General features: G+C 39.8%; 1 protein-coding gene across 2 annotated transcripts; it reads left to right on the plus strand.

The window, feature by feature from the left end:
- Positions 1 to 401: 401 nt before the first annotated feature.
- LOC5577816 (serine/threonine-protein kinase polo) lies at positions 402 to 25,408 on the plus strand. 2 transcript variants are annotated; one of them, XM_011494798.2, is made up of 6 exons: positions 402 to 1,197; positions 11,441 to 11,665; positions 11,732 to 12,326; positions 14,095 to 14,422; positions 14,496 to 14,742; positions 24,513 to 25,408. In XM_011494798.2, exons 1-6 carry the CDS (start codon positions 1,096 to 1,098, stop codon positions 24,702 to 24,704), a joined length of 1,689 nt encoding a protein of 562 aa, XP_011493100.1. In that variant the 5' UTR covers positions 402 to 1,095; the 3' UTR covers positions 24,705 to 25,408. The 2 variants fall into 2 exon arrangements, with proteins under 2 accessions (XP_011493100.1, XP_001663586.1); XM_001663536.2 differs by having other exon boundaries at positions 403 to 1,197; positions 11,732 to 12,353.
- Positions 25,409 to 25,631: the final 223 nt, after the last annotated feature.

Raw genomic sequence — 25,631 nt, forward strand, 5'->3', positions numbered from 1 at the left:
AACCATGTTCAATCAAAGGGCCTAACTGAAAGGGCCTAACTGGTTTGAAGATTCATAATAGGGCCTATCTGCCGATGATGTTTGAATTCAACAATTTTTACGAGTTGTTGTGTTATTTGAGATTAGAAACATAATGGGCCACGCAACAGACTTTAATGGGTGTCGAACACAGGTATGAAACTAGTAAAAATGCGAATGGGTTTAAAATAGGAATTTTAAATATGGTACGGAATCTTCAATTGAGAATTTCTCAATGTTTACGTTTTGCAGATAGGCCCTTTTCAAATGTTACGCTAGAATTATTTTTAATAGCCCAATTGAGACAGACCCTTAAAACTATTTTCGCCCGTTCCGTTTCAGTTTTCGCCGGCACACCAACACAAACTCGCCCGGCTCCCGTCAAATAAGTTTGTGCCGTTCGTCAGTTGTAAAGCCCGCAAAAGTTTTGTGCTTTTCCTCCATCATTGCTGCCGAGAAGAAGTTTCGTGGAAAATCTCTATGGTGTGGTTTCCTCCGCAATTTTAAAGTTCCGTCATCAAGTGTATTCGCGGCAACGTTGGTTGTTGGTAATTCACCGAAAAAAGTGTTGCGGTGTGGTCCGGTTTTGATTAGGCTGCTCCAATTCGTTACCCGAGAGAGAATCTTTTGTCTCCTGCGGCTCGTTTTTTAAAAGTTCAACGGTCATCGGAACAATCATTTTTCGGGTTTCCTTCCCGATGACCTCTTATCAATGAAAACGGTTTTATCTCATAAAAGTTGAAGCAAGTAATCGATTTTCCATCCCACCACGGGAAGAATCTCGCAAGTTGGTTTATATTTTCGACCGTTTGTTACGGGCTGTCAATTTTAAAATTTTGCTCAGCAGAAGAACGGGCTGCTGCTGCTAAGAAAAAGAAGAAAGCAGTGTTTAGTGTCGCGAAAAACCGGAATAAGGACAGTAGGGAGAGAAGTAAGAAGTGAAGAACAAGATCCTATCCAGCTCGGAGTCGGTTTCGGTTGATTTATCGCTTCCTTTACGGTTTTGTGCTCCATCCTCGGTTGTTTTTCTTGCGATCGTCCGGAAGAGTCGCGGCGCGCTGAAATCCTGTATTCGAGATGAGTTCCATCAAGCCAGATGATAAGTCGTCCGATATCCCGGAGAAATTGTACGACGCCACTGCCAGAAGGACGTACAAGAGGTTGCGATTTTTCGGCAAGGTAAGTCGTGCACGTTTGACCTTAAATCTACCAAAAATTCTTATACTTTTATTATTAATCCGTAATTGATTTGTTTGATGGGAGTCTCAATCAATCTGAGCATGATTTGGTGTTCCAAAAGTTTATCATCAAGGATAACGCACCCCGTTAGTTGTTTATTACATCTAACCTCAATTTTAAAGAATTTAACTCAATTCTCTGTGGATTTGGCTGGAAGGATGCTGTCGAATCGACAGTGTCGATATGTCGGCTAAACATTAACTCAAGCGTACACTAGAATAAGGGCGTAATTAGCATGATATTTCTCTTCATAGATATTCATGTAAATTATGGTGAGCAAATTTGCACAAAACTTGTTTACCTCCTCAGATCTCTTGAAAGCGATGCAATTTTGCGTTACTCTTCTTCCAGGCGTTACGTCTCAACTGGGACAAAACCTGTTTCTTATAAGCACTTCCATAGTTATAAACTAATTTGTAATTTATTTAGTAACAACGATACCCTGGCGGTTTTATCATTTTTCCGGTCAAGGAAAAAATAACAGTGTTTTTAAGAAAATTACAGGTAGAAAACTAGAAATCACAAAAGTAGTTACAAATAGTTAACGAAAGTTGATTAAATTTAAAGTTGAAATGAGTAAGCTTTATTTGCCAATTGACCATTTTTGCATTCGTATAACGTGTGGTAAGTACTGTATGCCCTAAAAAGTCGAGAAAATTTCCTTTATAAAAAGAACCTTGACCGATGGGATTCGAACCCACGATCGTCATACTTAATTGCTACCGTAAAATGGGGTGTTATGGACTCGTGGGCTTTTAAGGGATTGAACTTCTTCATTAGGTTTGACAAGTCACAAAAATGTCGAAAGTCGATATATCAGTCATCTGAAATGCTTGATTTGTTCGGAGGATTGTGAACTACATTATGTGATAGGGGATGTCTATTAAAATAAAGTATTGTGGAGTCTAGATATTGAAAACTATTCAAAAGATTTTTGTTCGAATTTTTTAGGCTAAATACATTTAACTACAGAACATGAAACAATATTAAGCAAAATATGTGAGTAACTGGGATCCCAGATAGCCGTAGCGGTAAACGCGCAGCTATTCAGCAAGACCAAGCTGAGGGTCGTGGGTTCGAATCCCACCGATCGAGGATCTTTTCGGATTGGAAATTTTCTCGACTTCCCAGGGCATAGAGTATCTTCGTACCTGCCACACTATTTACGCATGCAAAAATGGTCATTGGCATAGTAAGCTCTCAGTTAATAACTGTGGAAGTGCTCATAAGAACACTAAGCTGAGAAGCAGGCTCTGTCCCAGTGGGGACGTAATGCCAGAAAGAAGAAGAAGATGTGAATAACTGAAAAGATAAGTATATTTAATTGCGATTACAGCGCAAACAAACACTTTTGAAAATTTTATCTAGATTTCGACTTTTAATATTTCTTATGGGAAAAGTCCCTTTTTGAAAATAAGTGGGGTGTTAGGAAAGATAATCCTTTTCTACTTTTTAGAAGTTACTAAACTCATTCGATTTATGCCCTTAATATATTCCAATATACTTTTGCCTTGTTCCGTGAAGTAAAACTGCATTGTAAAAGTTATGGGGTATATTTTGTTAGTCCTCAATATTACCAAAAATGAATAATCTTGAAAATTGGTAAAACTGGTAGAACCTATGAAGTGGTAAACAATAATAATATTTTGTCATTTCTCAGAGTCTTTAAACGAAGAGTTATGCGAAGAGTGAAACCAAATCTACCTATCGAATTGTCAAACCGTCTACCTATCGAGCAGACCAGCAAAACAAATAGGGGCTATTTTCGATGACGAAGGAGAACAATCATTCAAAGAAGCCTCTTCACGCAACTCTCTGTATATAACTCCTATTATGCTCTTTTTGATGATCTTCACGGTCTCGTCAGGCACTAAACGCATTGTGTTATAGAGTGAGCGACTTGAGTCGATTTTACACTGGTAAAAAAACGTCGTAAGTAACTGAATGAAAGGGCTTACACACTAAGCTAATTTTACCGGAAATCGGTGGATTTCACCGCAATCTCAACAGCTGAACAGTTCGGTGAACTAAAATACCGTAATTTCGTCAGAATTTTACGGACTCTGGTGAATTTTTACCGAATACTGTAGAAATTTACCGTACCCCGTTAATTTTTTTTACCGAACCGTTCTGCTGTTGAGATTTCACAGGGATCCGTAAAATAATTTAAGTGTGTATCATTTTGTCAAAATTTAAGCGATGTACACAGTAAAAAATGTTAAAAAATGGATTCATTTTTAAACAGTTTTAGACGACAGGTTGTGATTCTTCTTAATTTATTATCTCAATCCGTTTGAAAGTTACTTACGTCGATTTGAAAAAGTAACCGAGAACTGTGCAACAACCTCAAAGCATAAGTAGCACCCTGTAAAACCAATACACTGAGCCAACTTTCTTGCTATTTTTTCTATGGTAGACATACGTTTTTGCACTATTAGAATACCTTATAAAATTTACTTTAGAGTAAAAACTATTGCTGATAGTTGTATACAAAGCATATAATATGATTCTAATGTGAGGTAGTTATTACTATATGCAAAGCATTTTATTTTCACATTACAGCAAACGTGTGTATTTCATCTGTTGGTATGATGAAAGCAGATGTAGCTCGTTGGTTCAAGGTGAAACAGCTTTGAATCAACTTCTAAGATAGCACTAAAACTTTAAAGGCACAAATCTCGCGAATAAAGCATCCAACAACATTGCACTTGTTCACACCGCTGGGCAGTAGACGGCGATTTAATTGCCGAATCCTCGAAATGACAGCTGACAATCGGCGCAATCGGCGAGAATGGGAGAGAGGAATAATGAATATCAAAACAAGTAAACGCATATTCAATCGTGATTTGTAATTTCACAAATTTATTATATAATTACGTGTAAGCAAACAGGAGGTGGCAATAATTTGCTCGATAATTGAATTATTAACCTGTAAGTAAATAATATAATTGGAATCATAATGAAAGTTATCTTAAATAACAAATAATTACCACAGTTTGTACCACACGCGAACCGAAGTATAGGAGCACAACCGTTACGTTGCTGTGCTTTGTACGGAGTTGTAAGTAACCTGAAAAGAGAAAACGAAACTGTTATTAATGAATTGTTGAAATAGCAGGGACAAGAAAAGGCAAAAGAAGGAGTAAAAGGATCTAGGAAGAAGTGGGATTTGTAAGGAAGGAGGAAACTAGTTGAGTAAGTAGATTGACGAGTATTTCTCATTGTAACATTATGATAACTAAATAAATCCTTTTAGTTTTTGAGCTGCTTTGAAAAGCTGCTGCGAAATAAATAGAGTACCCAAACAGCACTTTTTATTTTGACTTTGTGCACTAGCAGAAAGCTTAAAATAAGAGAATCAACTATTCTCTAGTTTAGTACCTTTGAAAATGTGAGTAGGGGTACAAGTCGGCCATTGTGCTGGCCATCTTTGGATTCCGAGATGTTTCACCTTAATTTATATGTATTTATAATGATTTCGTTCTATTTGCGCCTTATTTGACTTCCATTAGTAACTAGGGTAATAATTATGTATTTACAATATGGAATCAAATAGAAACAACTATTGCAACTATTAAAATATTTATTAGCTGTAATATTGTTACACTACATATTCGTGTTTAATTGGTGCCAGGTATTAACATCTACACCAGTCTAGGGTTTTGGTACCGGGAGTACCGGTAACGAAAGTACCGGTACTACCGACAATTCTTTGGTACCGAAATACCGGTACTGGAAAACATTGAGTACCGGTATTTTCGGTACTGATGTAAAATATAATAATTAATTGGTTCAATAAATTCCTTTACAATAAATGTTATGTCAGTTTGGTTAAGTTCGTTAATAGCGAATTTCGCTGGTCAACCAAGGAACGTATTACATAATGGCTTATTCTAATTATCATCATTCCATCACGAAGTTTGGTTTATCTCCAAACATTAAAACGTTGAAAGTACGCTCATAGTTTGCATCTTGTTTGAAATATGCATATTTCAAACAAGATGCAAACTATGAGCGTACATGTTTTGGAACATTTAAAAAGACTGAAGGTGAAGTTATTGAACGGAAATGATACAAATAAAGCTGCTGATGGTGAATATCAAGCTTTCTAGAAAACTAGGCACAAATAGGGTAAGTGTTCCCTTAGTTGTGGGTGTTCCTATAGTTGCGGTAGTGCCGTTTTCACTGATTTTATTACATTAACCACAGAACCGACACTGCCAATCGACGTCTTGGCTTGTTGATACACGGAATAGTTGAAAAGAGCGTTCGAATTGCTTTAAAACTGATGAAATATCGCTAAAATTGCTAAAACTGTTCTTGCTTGTACCAATAGTTGCGGTAAAGTGTTCCTATAGTGGAGGATCCCATAAGAAAACCACGGATACCACAACTATAGGAACACAAATTAAAAATATACCACAACTAAAGGAACAGTGTACCAATAGTGGAGGTATTATTTTTCATTGACATGCCGTGGATTACTGCGATGAAATCATTTTTCTCATTAAGTTAATTGTCGTTACTTCCCGTTACAACATTAACATGTACATTAATTGCGCTTCTTTAATTTAGGGGGTTGAATGAACTTCAACAGTGCTTAGTACCTCCACTATTGGTACATCTACCCTATAAAGGTCTCAGGGTATTGTAGAATTTAGAAATGTTAAGTAATATGGTACAAATATGGATAGAAATTATTCGAATTAATTCGTGTATTATAAGTCTGATCTAAGCGAAATATTTGTTGACATTTCACGATGCATGGGCAAAAATTTGAGCAACGTTCGGATAACACTAAAAGAACTTTGTACGTATCTGAAAATTGTGTCATAAATTTACGCAATCGAATGGTAGTTGAACATTGATCTTTAATACGCTTTGCATTTTTAGTAGTATTTTCATGAATGTAAAGGTGGGTACACGTTAAGTCAATAAATTATTAATTTTGAACGATTTTTCGCACCACATACAACATTACACCATACATCAGCAACTTTTTTGAATTTCCTAGAAAATGGTCAACTGTGGATGGTTGAAGGACATATTTGAATAAATAAGATCTATCCAGTCAGAAAAAAAAACTCTAATTTCAACACATATTTTATAAATTTAGAACAGTTAACTTATTATTATTTTAGGACCATATTTTTTAACTGTGATAATTCATAAAAATGAAGACAAAGCATCAGCAATCTTGTGTTTATTGACGAATTCGAAAGTTTATTGCAAAAAAATCTTCCAGTATCGGTATTTTACCGGTACTACCGGTACTGAGAGTGACAGTACCGTAGAACCGGTACTCGTCAAAAGGAGTCGGTACTAGGAACCCTACACCAGTCTACCTTGAGTATAGCCAAGTTCTTCGCTTTGTTGGCCTCTGCAACTGGCAGCCTGATCGCCGCGGCCTGGGTGTTCTGCGGGCCCTTTCTAAGGTGGATGGCCTTACAGGATACGTCGATGTCACACTGTTCTTTGAGGGAAGCCGAGATCTCCGCTGCATCGGTGACCTCATCCAGATTTTTACACTGGAGAGTCGGTTCTGCAACCTCGTCGCCAAGTAATTTTTGTGCCAGTTGCTTAAATACTGTACCTTTTTGCTTGACTTCTTTAAGACTAGGATCACTTCACCAATCCTTCGTTTTCGGTTTTCTCCTTTCTTTCTTTTTTCCGACTCGTATCCAAGGGTTGCTGTGAATGCACTGCTTGGTTCGGGCCATGAGATAGGGAGTCGATGCCGGTTATGGACCCTTTGCGTATTATGGACCCCCTACAGAAAAACATGAAATTAACACTCAAAGCAACCTTATTTTTATGAAAATCCACAGGGGGAACTTCGATCGCATTGTTAGTCAGCAGTTTCAAACAAAATATTTGGTTTGAGACGCATAAGTACAGGTATTTGAACAGTTATGTAAATGAAACCACACAAGAGGGTCCATAACACGCATTTCCAGGTGGGTCCATAATACGCACGTCGGCAGCGAGCCGGATTACATGGGAATCAAATGGAGGGTCCATAATAGGAAACGTCAAATTTGTGAACATTCCTATTATGGACCCCGAGAGGGTCCATAATAGGCATTCGGACAACAGTTTTCCAAATGCATATTTCGCTGGAAAAAATCGAATGATTTGGTGTGTTTCATAGGCGTACTATGAAGTAAAGACATTGAACTTGTTGTTAGACTCCACAAAACGTATATCCGTCTGAGATATCATTGCGGAAAAGCGTCGAGAGTGAAATTCAGCTACTAAGGGGTCCATTACTAGCATTGAAACCCTACTCTTTTTTCTTGATTTTCTTGGCCTTAGGCTTGGTGTTGGTCTCTCCACTGTTGCTATGTCCTCTACATCGCGGAGCTTGGCTCGTGCCAACTCTTCCGCCCTGAAGGAGGGCCGCGTAGGTCACTTTTCTCTCCGCAATCATGCATCTTTTCCCCACGTATTCATCCTCGGAAGGTCCCCTCTTCTGCATCGCGTGTCGAATAATATCATCAGATATATTCGCGTTGCCTGTGTAGGAAACACTTGAGTCTGCCACGACTTAGTGTTATTTTGCCTTCTATCTTGCCTTGGCTTTATCATGTTTATCATAATCCTGCTTTGTAGCTAAAACTGATTGTCGCAATTTCAGTAGACTTGTTTTCAAGTTTTTTTTTTTTAATTTTGTATTAGTATCATTTCAAATATTACATTTATTTCTCATATCTAGGTGTTCTGTGTTAGGCAACACTATCACCCTATTACACTATTCTATTACCATTTTGTTAACAACATATTACAATTCATTTGCCGTAGCAGTTCAGAATTTTTACAGGTGAGTTGATTTCACCTGCTTATAAGAGAAAAAAACCCTTGTTTTCAAGTCTTTACTGATATTGCTTTTGCTCTTAAGGTGAAACAGTTTGGAATCAACTTCTAAGATTGTACTAAAACTTCAAAGACACAAATCTCGCGAAGAAAGCATCCAACAGCAGTGTACTTTTTATTTTGGCTTCGTGCACTAGCAGAAAGCTTAGAATAAGAAGATCAGAAACGTTTCTCAACTATTTCTCCAGTTTAGTGCCTTCGAAAACATGAGTAGGGGCACAATGCGGCCATTGTGCCGGCCATCTTTGGATTCCAAGATGTTTCACCTTAACAATATAGATAATGACATCGAGTTGCTCAGCAGCAACCTGCATTTTCGGGAGGTACCGTGAAGGCCCCATTCTCTGCGCACTTAAGGCCTTTCAAATTTCAATCAGCTGTAATTAATTAAAAACAAAACACAGTACTCTGAACTTTTGGGAGCAGATACCTATTGATCTTATGTGTAAGAGAAAAATATAAAAGCTTCACTAAGTAATGATTTTCATTGCAAATGTGTTAATCTTGTCAAGAGTGTACATGTTCCTAACTCTGCGCACTCATTTTTGCAATGCTCCTTAGTCTGCGCATTAAGGTGAAGATGCATCGAAGCCAAACCTCGAATTTTCAAGAGCACAAATCTAGAGAACCTGACAACCGTTCGTGCTGAAAATCTAATCGATTGGTCACCACCAGCGAGTGACCAGTGAGTAGCATTTTCAGCACAAACGGTTGTCTGGTTCTTTAGATTTGTGCTCTTGAAAATTCGAGGTTTGGCTTCGATGCATCTTCACGTTAAGGTTCCTAACTCTGCGCACTCGAAAAAATCTTTATAACGGGTGAAGTATTCTACTAAAAGCATTACTAACATTTAAACTCCGAATTGTTCTTCATTTTCTTGTTTTATACGGCTTTACGTCCCCAGTGGAACGTGGCATGTCTCTAACATAGAATGTTACTAAGTGAAGTGAATTTCACCCATGATTCAATCCGTGATAGTTACTGTTATTGAATGCCATTAAATGTAACTCTTAAAATAATAGAAATCATCATATGATTTGCAAAATATGTTATTAACTTAGTTTCCTAAAATTTGACCCAAAGTATAAAAATGGTACAAACCTTTTTTTTTTAATTTTGGACTAGCTCAAAAATCAAAATCCGGATAATTGAGTCTAAAATTCCGGATAATCGAATTCCGGATAATCGAGTCCCCGGATAATCGAGTCTCCGGATAATCGAGTCCGACCTGTATAATGTTGAATATCAGATCCATATAATTTATGCAAATTTTCACGATTGTCATTGAAAATAAATAAAGATAACTTGGCATGTCCCGAAAAATAGCCTTTTTTACCCGACCCACCGGAATAACTCCGGCAATAGGAATATTCCCGAGTTCCTCTGGCCACTTCTAGAAAGTAGATATATAATCCAGTATACTTTCATTTTTCATTTTCATTTTCATTTTGCAGCGTTTGGTGGGGCAATGAGAGCGCAAGTCAGTCCAAAGCCGGGGGCAGGGATAGGTAATGGCCGTAATAGTCTATGCGGACCACTTGAACACCATCGGAAATGATAGGAAGGGTTGGGGTAGGGTATAGGAAATTGGAGAAGACTTGACACAGTAATGCGATTAATGCTGCAAAATGTAAATGTGCTGAGAGCAATTTAATTTGAGTTTTGAAGTTTGGTTTGATTTATTAAAATTTCAAACAATTGTACAAGTAAGAAAGAATGAGCTGATCGCTTTATAGAAATTTAATAAACAACAAAGTAATAACAATATGAGAGTGATGCTAAGAACTGCTGATGGCACGATGCGACGCTTTAGGAGCTTTTGATAATGATTGAACATTACTATAAAGAACGCAATTCAATCGATGGTGACAACTTTACAAACTTTATCTGTTTTTATTATGTACAGATATAAAATTATAATTCAGTTCACTGATTGGCGGTGCTGATTTATATAAAAATATTTGATATTATTAAAATGAAATGTGTTACTTACTCATGTGGTTCATACTTCCCTGACCAGAATTATTCTGTTTTGAGCATCCTTTTCGAAGCTATTCTATCCAGTTATCCATGGACTGCTTACAGTTCTGAAATTATTCTTATTGTGCATGCTCATGCATTATATTAGTAATGATCATAATCATGCAACAGATAAGAAGGTGAGAAAGAGAGAATATAGGAACAGTGATTAGTAATGAGTAATTATGTAGTTTTGTTAGAATAATAAACAATTAAACAGCACTAATGAATAGCTTAAAAAATGACATTACAGCATAGCTGAGCCTTTCGGATCATAAGACCGATGTATAAAAATAATTTGTTTCGAAATTGTCCGCGTGGTCTTCTAGTGCCCCTATTAGATTAGAATCAGTCATAGACATACATACCGAATGCTCGCCATGACCCTATGACCAACATTTGTATATGTATAGCCTTAGCTGATGTGGCTTTTCTAATAGGTAGTTCTTTCACTCATTGATTGTCTTCAAAACCTTGTCAATTATAGAAAATTGATTTTATTTCATTTATGACTACATTGAAGCTACATTGTACTTATTGAGTATTAGGTATTATTTTATGTTTTTATCACTATTGATATTATCAAGGCCAGAATTCCCAGTGAGTGAAGAATTTTATAGTACTAGAACACCATAGAAGATCGCTAAACATTACCTAATCAAGGAACGGCTTTTTGCTCTATTATTTTAAGTAGATGCTATTGATCTCCCTTTGCTCCTATCCGCAACCCGGTGCACGCGCCCTGTTGGTTTTCGAAAACCTCGTAGAAGATTACAAACCGTCAATGGCATTCCCAATTATTACCCCACATTGCACATTCAAGGGTCTGACTGTGCTCCTAACCCACCCTCAGTTTGTAATCTTCTCGCCAGATTGAAATTATATTTTCCCGAAGTGAAAGTAATTTTGATGAGTGATAGCCGTACTATGCAGTAGTTTAACCAGAAACTTTAGGTCAGAAGACAAAATCTAAATTTTGTAATAAAAAGGTTGCCATTGCTTTGAAATTCACCCAACATCTAATCAAAGCTACTAACAACAGCGATCAATTATCAAAACTCATCGCTCCCTGGAAAATATAATCCCAAGCCCAGGGATATATAATCCAGTATACTGACAAAAAAAAAAAAAAAAAAAAAAAAAAAAAAAAAAAAAAAAAAAAAAAAAAAAAAAGTATTTGCTGAGCGGTGAGGGTTTTAGCTATTTTGCCTTCACTCAGGCATATAGGGGTTAACCTGCCCTACCATATACCTATACAATTTGCTAATAAAACATTTTATTCTTTGTGCAGGGTGGATTCGCAAAATGCTACGAAATCATGGACGTCGTCACTGGCGAAGTGTACGCCGGAAAGATCGTGTCGAAAAAGCTAATGATGAAGCATAATCAGAAGGAAAAAATGACACAGGAGATCACGATTCACAAATCGTTGAACCATCGGAACATTGTGGGATTTCATAGCTTTTTCGACGACCCTCTCAACATCTACATCGTGCTAGAACTCTGCAAGAAACGGGTAAGTAGGGACTTGGAGGGTTGTTGGGTTTTTTACTTGATAATGCATTATGTTTTTTTTTTGCAGTCAATGATGGAATTGCACAAACGGCGAAAAGTCATCACCGATTACGAGTGTCGCTACTACATCCACCAGGTGCTCACGGGTGTCAAGTATCTACACGACCGGCACATAATCCATCGGGATTTGAAACTGGGTAACCTGTTCCTGAATGATGAATTACACGTCAAAATCGGAGATTTTGGGTTGGCCACCAAGATAGAGTTCGAAGGCGAACGTAAAAAGACCCTTTGCGGCACCCCGAACTATATTGCTCCGGAGATTCTGAATAAAAAGGGCCACAGCTACGAGGTGGACGTTTGGTCCATAGGATGTGTGATGTTCACGCTGCTCGTAGGGCAGCCGCCATTTGAAACGAAAAGTCTGAAAGATACTTACACCAAGATAAGAAAATGTGATTACCGGCTCCCTTCCACAATTCGTACGAATGCTGCTGAGATGATTTGCTCAATGCTCCAGTCGGACCCCATCAAGCGTCCCAGTGTAACACAAATGTTCGACTTTGATTTTATGTGCAGCGCTCACATTCCAGCGTCGCTCCCGATCTCTTGTCTCACGATGGCTCCCCGTGCTGACCAGTTGGAGAACGCCGATCGCATGGGTAGGAAACCACTTTCAGAAGTTAACGGTAGGCAATGGGAATAGAGTGTGCAATGCGCAATGGGTATCCCAAAATATCACTTTATAGGAAAACTTGGAGGGCTCAATCTCAAAACGGTAGTTAAGGTTGTAACAATCAATCTTTTGTATGAAGGGAACTCTGAAAAATGACGTTTAGGGGTTCGTTTTTGAAAACAGTTCAATTTTCGTGAGTATTATCAAAAAATCTTTTGTAGTGTACTAAATTCCGTGATACCCATAATTTATTATATATTTTGGAGATCTCTAAGAATTCAAACTATTATTAATTTAAGAATTTGATTAATTTAATTATATAAATACATTATTTAATTCCCTCCCCTTGGTTATGCGACCTTGCCGCGATGGGAGGGCATAATCCATTAGCCCATATGATGGAAACCAAAGGCGTAACCTGTAGTGGTGGTATCACATTTTGGCATTTTTTGCTTAAAGCCGCGTCATAATTCATATGGCATAGACGCAATAATATCTCGGATGTGATCCAACGGACATTCTGCATCATTGATAGAATTGATGCCCATTTCAAATAATTAATCTATTCGAAGTGGACATTAATACTATTGGTGACGTTCAGTTTGCCTTTTGCTAACCAGAATGATCCGTAGCCACTCTTACTATTAGCTAGCTAGATACATCGTTATCATATACGACGTAGGGAATACTTAGGAACTCTTAGGGAAATGACTAGTAGATTCACTGAGTAGAAATAAGTGGCGACAATCTTATTTTAATATGGTTTTTACATTGCCATAACAAGAAATACCTCTTTTGTAACAGCGGTATAAATAATCTAATTCCAGCTTCATTTTCGCAAAATTTACAAGTAGAAAGTAGGCGTTGTGAAGCATTGCATTTGCCACCGAAAAGTGAATCTTGTAGGAGACTGTAATAGAAGCCTAAGGTAACTTTACTCTTCAATATTCACTATAAAAATGACTATGGAAAGTAAGACGCTGAGATCGATCATTAGGGTACACTTGCTAGTTTCGAAAAATTGTTGAACAGATAAGGAAAGCGACTTTTTTCTTTAAGGATATATGAACGTAATGACCAATAAATACTTTTAACAACAAAAATGAAATTAACTAGAACTACTACTAAACAGCCTAATTTTGTTAAGACTTGACGACACTTGACATTTAAGACTCTAATCTTACGTAAAAGACAATAGTAATAAGAATAGCACTTGAATGACAAATTATTCAAAACCATTTCGACTAGACAGTATTAGTAATGCACTACTATTTCAAACAAATTCTACACTACTATTTCAAACAAATTCTAATAGAGCTGCTGATTTTCATAATGCTTCGAGACTCCTTCCAGAAGCAAGGGAATATGGGTACTTTTCAAAAACTACCACGTCACAATACTAATAAAAAACAGTGTTCATGTGGGCGCCATTGCCTAGTCCGTCTGAGTATTGGTCCTGGTAGAGGGGAAACTTGGCAAAAGCCAGACCGAGGGTTCAGCCTTGACAAGTTAAGCTGTCAGGCAGCTCCAACTGAATACCACAAAAAAAAAAAAAAAAAAAAAAAAAAAAAAAAAAAAAAAAAAAAAAAAAAAAAAAAAATAAATAAATACATTATTTAATTAGTTTAATTATCACATCCTTAGCTTACAGTTTGAGTCCCCAAGTTTCCTGAAAAAGTGCCATTTCAGGGCACCTGAGTGTGGTGCATTGGTCTAATTAAAATAACGCATTCATTTCCGTTTTCTTGTTCCAGATGACACCCGCTTGGAATCGTCCTTCCTCAAGAACAACCTGCACGATGCCATTACGGCCTCCGGCACCATGTCCCGGCACAATGAAGGCTATAGGACTGACATCGAAAATCTGTACAAGCAGCTAAGCTCCTTGATCGCATCCAAGCCTCCTAAACTGGCAACCAATCTGGACGATGAAAACACCGATCCAGCAGTGCAGCCGCTTTTCTGGGTCTCCAAATGGGTGGACTACAGCGACAAGTACGGCTTCGGCTATCAGCTCTGCGACGAGGGCATGGGAGTGATGTTCAACGATACCACAAAACTGATTATGCTCGCAAACGGACTGTGAGTTTTTATCGGCCACTATAAAATTCTACGTGTTCTACGTGTACTCAATCCCATTTTTCTTGTTTCGCAGCAATGTGCACTTCATCGACAAGGAGGGCGTCGAGACGTACATGGACATTCACAACTATCCACCGCAGATGGAGAAAAAGATGAAACTGCTGTCCTACTTCAAGCGATACATGACGGAACATCTGGTGAAGGCTGGCGCGGGGGCCGTCAATATTGAAAGTGATCAGATCTCCCGTATTCCCCATCTGCACACGTGGTTCCGCACAATGTGTGCCGTCGTGATGCACCTGACAAACGGTACCGTGCAGGTAAGCAAATTCATAATCATTATAACTCGACTCTCCTCCTTTTGAATGTCCCGGAAAAAGATTTGTTAGGAATCGGTTGCACAGGAACTCTTGAAAACCTTTTTTATGTCCCTCACTAAGTGAACAAAGCAAACGAATTGACTGGATCTGTTGAAAATCGTACCCCGACTGTTGAACCCGTCTCCTCGCATAACACCTTCTTAAGCAATATTCATCAACAAGACCACTGGTACGAAGGTCTATCGCTGGTCCCGTTCCAATTCTTACCAGCAGTTTTATTGTTCTTGAGCTGATCAATGGTATCCTTAACCTCCCATAAGGTCGTAGACATTTCATTTGACACTTTTATTACCTGTGCTCTCAGACCATGCAGGTGTTCATCGAAGTGCTGCTTCTACCTTTCAATCACACCAAGAGTGGGATACAATGTGTTAGTCTCGTTGAGTCTGGTCCCCTGTAACAATGTTTAACTCGACCCCCTGAAGTAAACGCTAGTTCTTGAAGCCAATCACTATGTGCGTGGCTTTGACCCCATCGAACCCCGCGCGGTAGAGGAAAATGTCGCATGAGAAAAAATAATATCGTCAAACCGGGTGACTTGCAACACTTTTCAACTTCAATCAACCAAAACCATGATCTAAACGTCATCTAAAAATCTAAATTCCTTTATAAACTTTTAATGGCCAACCCGCCAACAGAATGAGGTGATAGAAGGTTGAATCGAATTATTTTATCATACCAAAAATCAAAAGATCATGGAAAAGGTGGAATTTTTCAAATTTCCTTATGCGGGAGACTTGTAACACTCTATGTTAATTTAGTTTTTGCTATCAAAATGTTGATATTTTTTATTAGTCGCACTTGTTAAGTATTAATATTCATGTATTTCAAACAGTCGAGCCAGTACAAGATCATTTCGATTAATTTTTCGTAAGAAAATAGTTGTATGAGAAAATGAGGCGTTAAATCATCAAGGTCAAATATCTTAACTTGACAATATATTTAACGAGTGTTTGAAGTTGATTGATGAATTATGACTCATTTTATTATAAAGTAGACCTAATACAAAAGTTTTCCACTTTTATAAAACTCTAAATTCTATCGAAATTAAGTGTTGCAAGTCACCCCCCTTTAGATACATCTTTATAAAAAGTATTTTTATTAAAAAATTGTTGCTAGAATTTCGTAAAATAAAATACGTTGTATTATCACTCATTAGTTGTAGAAACAACATGCAGAGTATTAGTTTTGTAGATTACATCTATATCATGTTTTCAGGAAACGATTTCGAACCTCCATTAAGTATCAGTTTTCAAGGCATTTAAAATAATTATTTTTAGTTTGTAAAAATATTTCTAATGACTGTTTTAATTGTATGACACGTATTGTAGTACCGATTAATAACAAATTTTCATTTGATATTCGTGTTTTATAATGAAATTTGGTTGTTAATTACAATGTGTTGCAAGCCACCCCGCCGTTGCAAGTCACCCCGTTTGACGGTACTATTGATAATGGTTTCAATGCGCCAAATGAAATATGGCTAAATTATCTTGCGACTACAGAAAACTGGATAAAATCATACGCACTTAACACCAGAATAATAAGTGAAATATAAATGTCGCGTTCGAAAACGAGTGTCTTTCGTGCCTAAATCGATATCTTTGCGCGATCTGTCAAATCAGCACCAAAATTTTGGCTTCACTCCAGTTGTTCGTAGATGACAGCTGTTTTAGTCCTGTGGTTCGTGGCGCTAACATCGACTGTGACCACTATCTGGTGATGGTGAAACTGCGCCCAAAACTCTCCATCGTTAACAACATACGGTACCGACGGCTGCCCTGGTATGACCTAGAGCGGCTTAAGCAACTGAATGTCGCAACTGCGTACGCGCAGCACCTCGAGACTGTATTACCGTAAGAGGGTGAGCTGGATGAAGCCCCTCTTGAGGACTGCTGGAGAACAGTAAAAGGAGCCATCAACAATGCAGCTGAGAGCAACGTCGGGTACGTGGGCCGGAGTCGACGGAACGATTTGTTCGACGAGGAATGTAGACAGATTCTGGAGGAGAAGAATGCAGCGTGGGCGGTCATGCTGCAGCAAGGGACCCGACAGAACGTGGAGAAAAAACGCTGCCTGGAGGTAACGGAATGCGAGGAGATGGAACAGCTGTGCCGATCTCAAGAAACACGTAAGTTCTATCAGAAGCTCAACGCATCCTGCAACGGCTTCGTGAAGCGAGCCTAGATGTGCAGGGATAAAGATGCGAGCATTTTGACGGACAAGCGTGAGGTGATCGAAAGGTTGAAGTAGCACTTCGACGAACACCTGAATGGTGCTGAAAGCACAGCCAATTAAGGACGGGACAACGGAGAAATGCCTTCGTCAGTACTGCGGGTGATGGAAACCAACCAGCCCCTTTTTGAGGGAGGTTAAGGATGCCATTCACCAGCAAAAGAACAATAAAACTACTGGTAAGGATGGTATTGGAGCTGAACTCATAAAAATGGGCCGGGAGAAGCTTGCCATCTGTCTGCCTCGGCTGATGATCTGCACAATCTTGGAAACAGAACAGCTACCGGAGGAGTGGAAGGAAGGGGTAATATGCCCCATCTACAAGAAAGGCGACAAGTTAGATTGTGAGAACTTCCTAGCGATCACCATTCTAAATGCGGCATACAAAATAACCCAGATCACCTTTCGTCGTCTGTCACCTGTAGAAAACGAGTTCGTGGGAAGTTATCAAGCCGGTTACGTTGACGGCCAATCGACAACGGACCAGATATTTACTGTACGGCAAATCCTCCAAAAATGTTGTGAATACCAGGCCTCAACGCATCACCTTTTCATCGATTTCAAGGCGGCATACGATAGTATCGGCCGCGTAGAGCTATGGAAAATCATGAACGAGAACAGCTTACCCGGGAAGCTCACGAAACTGATAAGAGCGACTATGGAAGGTGTGCAAAATTGTGTGAAGGTTTCAGACGAACAATCCAGTTCGTTTGGATTCCGCCGGAGACTACGACAAGGTGATGGACTCTCGTGCCTGTTGTTCAATATTGCGCTAGAATTTGTTATGCGGAGAGCCGGGCTTAACAGGCGGGGTACGATTTTTACGAGGTCCAGTCAATTTTGCTTCGCGGATGATATGGACATTGTCGGCCAAACATTTGAAAAGGTTGCAGACCTGTACACCCACCTGAAACTCGAGGCAGCAAATGATGGACTGGTGGTGAATGCGACCAACACAAAGTACATGCTAACTGGTGGGGCCGAGTGCGACAGGGCTCGCCTAGCTAGCAGTGTTACGGTAGACGGGGATACATTCGAGGTAGTTGACGAGTTCGTCTACGTTGCATCCTTGCTAACGGCTGACAATAATGTTTTTTTTTTTGTTTTTTACAAGGGGGAAATCTGCAAACAGATCCCCTGAGAAGATAACTCAGGGAATGCGGGGATGACGCACCAACGACGACCCGCTAAAACCAGCCTATGCACTGTGCATGAGCAATTCATTTAGAATTGCTCAAGTGGTGAACAGTGCATCGACATGACCCTTGGACTCAGACCCTTATCTCCCCGGAACCACCTTACGGTATTTCTTCGGGAAGGGACCAGTGCATATAGCACAACACGTGTAGCAGAAGTAGCCTAGGCAAACTGCTTCTCCTAGCCGACTTAAACAATGTTACAAGGGACCAGCCTCGGCAGGGCTAATCCTCTGCAGCCAACTCTTGGTCGGCGCGCCATAGACGCTGCAATTCTAACATAATGTGAGTGACAGCCGTAGTTACTGCATTCCAGCACTCGGCATCCGCACACATTCTATCTATAATATTGTCGGGGGACGTGTCCCCTCCGCATGCCGTGAAATACGGAGGCGCATCATCAGTGGAAGTTGGGGCTACTATGGCCTCCACAAGAAGCTTCGGTCAAAAAAGATTCACATTCACCCGCACCAAATGTACCATGTACAAAACGCTTATAAGGCCGGTAGTCCTCTACAGGCATGAAACGTGGACGATGCTCGAGGAGGACCTGTAAGCACTTGGAGTCTTCGAACCTCGGGAGCTTAGGACGATCTTTGGCGGTGTGCAGGAAAACGGTGTGTGGCGGCGAAGGATGAACCACGAGCTCGCCCAACTCTACGGCGAACCAAGTATCCAGAAGGTGGCCAAAGCTGGAAGGATTTGATGGGCAGGGCATGTTGCAAGAATGCCGGTCAGCAACCCTGCAAAGATGATGTTCGCTTCGGATCTGGTTGGTACAAGAAGACGTGAAGCGCAGTGAGCCAGGTGGGCGGATCAAGTGCGCATCGATTTGGCGAGCGTGGGGCAGAACCGAGTATTGTGGCGTGAAATGTGTTTAGATGTTAATTAAATAAATGAATGTATCCCGCAGCACGAAGCCACAACATGGTCGCCCACTCCTTACGGAGTGCAGGATGGAGACTACGACGAATCTCGAGTAACAAATGAGGAGTTGATCGTTGTGGCGAAAGTCTTATATACAAAGAAGGCCCCAGGACACAGCGATCCTCGAGAGCTCCAATATGTTCAGTACCACACTGCAGAACTGCATTGACGATGGCAGCTCTCCAGCCTGCCGGAATCGACAAAAGTTGGTGCTGCTGCCAAAGCCGGATAAACCGCTTGACAAAACTTCAGCGTTTAGGCCGATATGCTTGCTGGATACGTCCAGCAAACAGTTCAAGAGAGTAATCCTGAACAGGGTTATGTCTACTGTACAAAAGCAGAAAAGGAGAGGAAACCGTTATTGTGCGGTGATCACACTAGACGTGAAGAACGCTTTCCACTGCGCTAGCTGGAAAGCAATCGCCGATTAGTTGCATAGCATGAGAGTATCTGAGTACATCTGCCGGATTCTGAAGAGCTATTTTCAGAACCGTTACTGATATACGAAACAGACCAAGAAGGAAAAAAATACTCAAATTACGGCAGGCGTTCAGAGCTCTATTCTCGGCCCGACTCTATGAAATATTATAAACGATGGTGTCCTGAAATTGAATCTTCCCAGAGCCGTAAAGATTGTTGGCTTTGCGGACGACGTGATGCTATTGGTAGTCGGTGAATCAAGAGAGGAGGGGGAGGTACTCGCCTTCGAGACGATTGATACTGTAGAAGATTGGATGCGGGACAAGTAGCTGATCCACCGCAAAACTGAAGTGGTTATGATCAGCAATCGTAAGGCAGTGCCAACAGGCAATAATCACGGTTGGTGGTTGCATCATCAACTCGAAGCGCGAAGTTAAGCATCTGGGGGTGATGATCAGCTTAAGGAAGCAGGATCCGTCATTGATTTCGGCATTTTCAAAAGCAGTTTTTTCGTTTAAAATCAAGAAGTTTTAAAGTCAAATGTGTTCACAGTATTCTATTCTCCAGCCGAAACACAGTGAACACATTTTCATCGAATAATGTTTAGTTTTGAAAAGAAACACTGCTTTTGAAGTTTCGATGATGACGATGATTACGATGACGGAACGTTGAACGTTAATTTCAACAAACATATCGACTATGTCTGTGAAAAAGCGGCGAAGGCGTTATCCCGGATCATGGCAAACGACTCGTCGATTGCAGCAAGAAGCGGCTGCTAGCGAGCGTCACAACGTTGATCATCAGATATGGAAGTCCAACATAGGTGACTTCACTGAAGACCGAAAAGAATCGATCACACCTTAGCAGTACGTATAGGTTGATGGCTATGCGGGTTCCAAGTTCGTTTCGCACCATTTCATCGGAGGCAGTCTATGAGATAGTAGGGATGATAGCTATCAGCCTTCTTCTCGAGGAACACAAAAGGAGTCCGAGAATGAGTACGTACTGACACCATCAGTGAATGGCAACACCAGTGGGATCAAGCTACGATTGGCAGATGGACACATCGTCTTATCCCAAGTCTTTCGATGTGGATGAAAAGATCACATGGTGAAGTAAATTGTCACTTGACGCAGTTTTTGTCTGGACATGATTGTTTCAGACAATGAGCCATTTTACGAAGCAGGTCAAATGACAGGAGACCTGGGATTTTTCAATCATCGTCGTCAGTTATGGCGATGATGATAATTGATGACTGTGCGCATTTCAAGCGTAGCTTTTCATACAGGCGAAAACTTAAATGGAGAAAAAATATTAAAATATTTCTGATCACAAAAATGCCTTTTTAAGTGAAATATAGGTGAAAAAGAGGTAGCTGATACAATAACTAGGTGTAAAGTTGTAGTAACAAACATTTTTGGATCTCTTTTTTGTCATTTTCTTCATGTCCTCGTTTGGTAAGATGAGGCGTTGTTAAAAATCACGCTGGATTTAATCCCAGGTCTCCTGTCAATTGACGCCGTTTCGGCGATCACCTGTTCCGAAACGTCTCGTAAAATGGCTTATACTTGCACAGGTTCGGGCACATAAGGTGGTCATTCTGTCCCGAATGCACCAACACGGAGGAAACTCCGGAGCATATAGTTTTTGCATACCCGCGGTTCGATCTGGAACGAGAGGAGATGAAAGCCATTCTTGGTGACGATGTAAACGTTGACAATGTCATCCAACGGATGTGCAACGACGCGGATAAGTGGAATGCGATGAACAGGACAGTGACACAGATAATGTCGGCACTACCCAAGTAACACCAAGCATTATAACAATACACGTATTCTACTGCATATCAACAATACTGATGCGACATTGCTTTTATTCGACAAATTATAAGAGCTGTCAGGTAAAAGAGCATTAACGCTACATTACAAATGTATCAATGTACTAATATAAATATTACTTTATGAATTGCTTGGTTGCTTTATAAATATTCTTGCATTAGTTTGACTATATCAGGGCTTTTTTCCACGTTTAAACTACTTTAATGGTTGGCTTACGGCAATGCAGCTGCTTTATATAAGCAATGTAATAATGCTCCATGATTAGTGGAGCGGAAGTGGAGAGTAAAGCAGAGACATGAAGCGTAGAGATTACTGCTTAGCTTCGGGTCGTCGGAGCGCCAACGAACCGGAATCGTCGGACCGACTTCGGCATTTGAATGCCATCATGACGAAGAAAAAAGAAGAAATGGGTGCGGTATGGCCTTGGGTCGTCGGGGCGCCGATGAATCAGAAGTCCGACCGCGGCACAAACCAGCCAACGAAAAATGAAGAGGATCTTCGGGTATCTAAGGCATCGACGGTGCGGACGTTATCCCTGAACCGGAGCGGTGAGCCTCCCGGGAGAGTTGTTCTCGTCTATGAGTTTCCTAAGCTCTACGCGGTCAGTACTATCGTATGCCGTCTTGAAATCTATAAAAAGGTGATACGTTGGGACTTGGTATTCACGACATTTTGGAGTATTCGCCGTACAGTAAAGATCTGGTTCATTGTCGATCGGCCGTCAAGAAATCCGGCTTGATAACTTCTCACGAACTCATTTACTACAGATGACTGACGACTACAGGTGACACAATCCAACTTGTCGCCTTTCTTGTAGATTGGGCATATTATCCCTTCCTGACACTCCTCCGGTAGCTGTTATTTCCCTGATTGTGTCTATCAAACGTTGTCAGCCCTCTCCGGGCTCATCTTTATTAGTTCAGCTCCGATACCATCTTTATCAGCACTTATTGTTCTTGAGCTGATGAATGACATCCTTAACCTTCTACAAGGCTGGGGCTGACTGACGTAGACATTTCCTCCGTTGTATTGACCCTCATTACCTGCGCTCTCAATACCATTCAGGTGTTTATCAAAGTGCTTCTTCCATGTTTCGATCACCTTACGTTTGTCGTTAATATGTACCGATCCTTATTCCAGCTCGCGTCATGAAGCTCTTTCGCGATTCGTTGAGCTTCTAGTAGAATTTCCGCGTTTCTTAAGGCGGCACAGCTGCTCCAACTACTTACACTCCTTGCTTGCTCCGGGTGGCTTTTTTTCTCCTGGCAACAGCCTTTGTTGTCATTTCTATCTATAACGTCAGATTTTTTTTTCCAGAAGCGCTCAATGATGTATTCAAAGATTCTCTATTTTATCAACAACAATGTTTCATCATCCTTCCCTCATTTTCTTAGGAAATATGATTTGAAGATTTGCCTGACCTGAAAAAATCTTGCTGCATTTTGCATAATAGAAATCATTTGAATTTATAGACGCTTAGCTAAGGGGTGGCCCATTAATTACGTAAGACAATTTTGGCGGTTTTCAGACCCCCCTCCCTCCAAAGTAAGAATTTTTGTATGAAAATTAAAAACATTGTATGACGCGTAAGAAATCTCAAACCGATCCCCCCTTCCCCCCAAAAATCCTTACGTTATTATTGGACGACCTCCAACCTTCAAAAATTGTAAATCCTTAAAATTTTTCCAATAAAGTCCCTACGATGAGTACTAGTTTAAAATTTTAACACAAGAGAAGAATCTATCTCACTGACGTAGAAAAACATTTCATCTAGCAAAATTTCATTGTAAATATAAAAGCAAGGAAAACAGGATGACTTCTAGGAATTTTTAAGGTCACCGTACTCGTACTTCTAGTCATGGACTGTTTCTAGAAACCGAACACTATTGTTGATAGCGAATAGTTTTGAGCGCAGTTGTACCATCATCAGATAGTGGTCAGAGTCGATGTTAGCCCCCTATAGGTACTGACTTCCATATTGTCAGAGCAGTGCTGTCTATGAATATGAACGTTGCCGATCATTTGACACTAAGATTAGAAGCAGGCTTTGTCCCAGTGAGGACTTAATGCAAAAAAGAAAAAGAACTCGTTCCTTCCAGACTTGTTGGCTGTCTTGTTTAAGTCGATATTTGTTCAGCTCTTATGTACCATTTGCATTATTCAGGCGCGACTCGTAATTTCACTTTTTACCTGTTCTACAACACTAAAATGTGTTATTTTGGCGCTATTGGCATTATTAGTCTTGACTCTTGAACTGTGCTTCCTGTGCTCTCTCAGTACCATTCAAGTATTCGGCGGAATACCACTTCCAACTTTCAATCACATCACCTTCGTCAATTATAATGCTCACATCCGTATCCTTGAAAATTTTGGTTCGCGATACTGGCAGATGATGTCTCTTTTATCACGATCACAAATCTCGGTTTGTTAATAAAGTTGGTCGAGCACTCAACACTGAAGAAACCTGTAAATCGCAGACGAAATAGGCCTATAGAAGAGTGCATGATGACGTCACGAAAAATTATCCTTCTCTGTCCCTCTTTCGTCACGTTTATTTGACTGTCCTGCTCTTTGACATTCACTGCTGGAATTGTTTAGATTTTTTTTATATGAAGTTGATATTCACTGCTGGAATTGTTGTCATTTTTTTATATGGAGTTTCGAGGTTATGTCAGGCGTGCAACGATCTATCTGCAACAAAATAAGCAAAATATTAGTGTTTAACGAAATTTGCTCGACTTACTATAAGAATAAATGTCATTGCCGTTCGTTGTTTATCAGTCGCCCTTGTCGTTCCTTATCAGAGACAACAAGCTACTAAATTAGTTGTCAATGCTTTTTAGGGTGTTATTATAAATCAGGCAATAATTGAACTTAACGTTCTTTATTTCCTGCTCTGGTATCACTTGTCTACTGCCTTCTAGTGCAAGAAATGTTCTTTCGGTAGGCTTTCAGGTCAATGAAATGCTTTACTGATCAACTATTTTAGTTATATTTTGTAGTAGCCCTTGTATTATTCCTATTTTTCCTGAAGTCTTAAAAACAGCACTTTGATCATGACCGCATGTAAAACTTTCTCCTCTTAATCCAACAGCTCAACTTCTCCGACCACCAGAAGATCATCCTCTGTCCGCTGATGCGAGCCGTAACCCTGATGGACAACAACAAGAACTTCCGGACGTACCGGTTCTCCACGATCCAGGAGCAGGGCTGTTCGAGCGATCTGTACCAGAAGATCCGATATGCGCACGAAAAACTCAAGAAACTACTGGAAAAGCTAGCGTGAGAGAGCATCGAAACACATTCCATTTGATTTCGGTAGTACAGTAGCGAAACGTCTGTCGTGCTCTTTTCGTAGATTATTGCGTTAGAGTTAGGCGCAGTTTTGTGCGAACACAATCTCTTTTGGATTAGTATTTTTATAAACTTTCCACATATATTAATGACTTCTGCATCAAATATCTTGTGCCGGCAATCGTTAGTTTTCCCTTTTTATTGGCGGATGACATTATCTTTAGTATCTTGTTTTTCTGTATAAGGTTATGATACTTTTCCTTAGAAATATACGAATAGTTTCAAAAATAATTAGCACGTGAACAAGTATCACTCATTGAACTGAAAACATGCAATTTTGTTTTACAGAACGAGATCAAATGCGTCGAAGTTTTTCAGTATTTAAAAGCGAAAATAATTTTTCAAGCAAAACAATGGAGTAGTGCCTTAATGTTACTTACGGCACCACCGGTATGAGGGAGGCAATGCAAATGAAACTAGAATCTGAGCCAGATGCAGTTGCGTTACACTGAAATAACTCTCTTAAACAGCGGCGTACATTGTTATGTAGTACAACAATTCGGGGACAACGATAAGGAAAGGTGTCCATCTATATGCTAAACCGAGAACAGAGCGAATAGCTACGGATAGGATCTTTTAGGCCGATAAGTTTAATGTTGTAGATATAATTTCAAATAAATAAGCGTTTCTAGGATACATGATTGAGCTTGTTGATCTTACTTCGAACAATCTTGTGGCTAGGGTTCCTCAACTTCGCTGCTTTCTTATTGTAGACATTAAATACTATGTTTTTGCCCTGATAATCAACCGTAATGTCTGTTGATGTTAGTCCGCACCATTGAATACTTCAGTGGGGTTTTTCCAACGAAATTTTTGATAAATTTCTGGGTTTATGACACATTAAATAGAATTCCTGTAA

Source organism: Aedes aegypti, chromosome 3 (genome assembly GCF_002204515.2).
Source record: "Aedes aegypti strain LVP_AGWG chromosome 3, AaegL5.0 Primary Assembly, whole genome shotgun sequence".
Classification (NCBI taxonomy): Eukaryota; Metazoa; Arthropoda; class Insecta; order Diptera; family Culicidae; genus Aedes; species Aedes aegypti.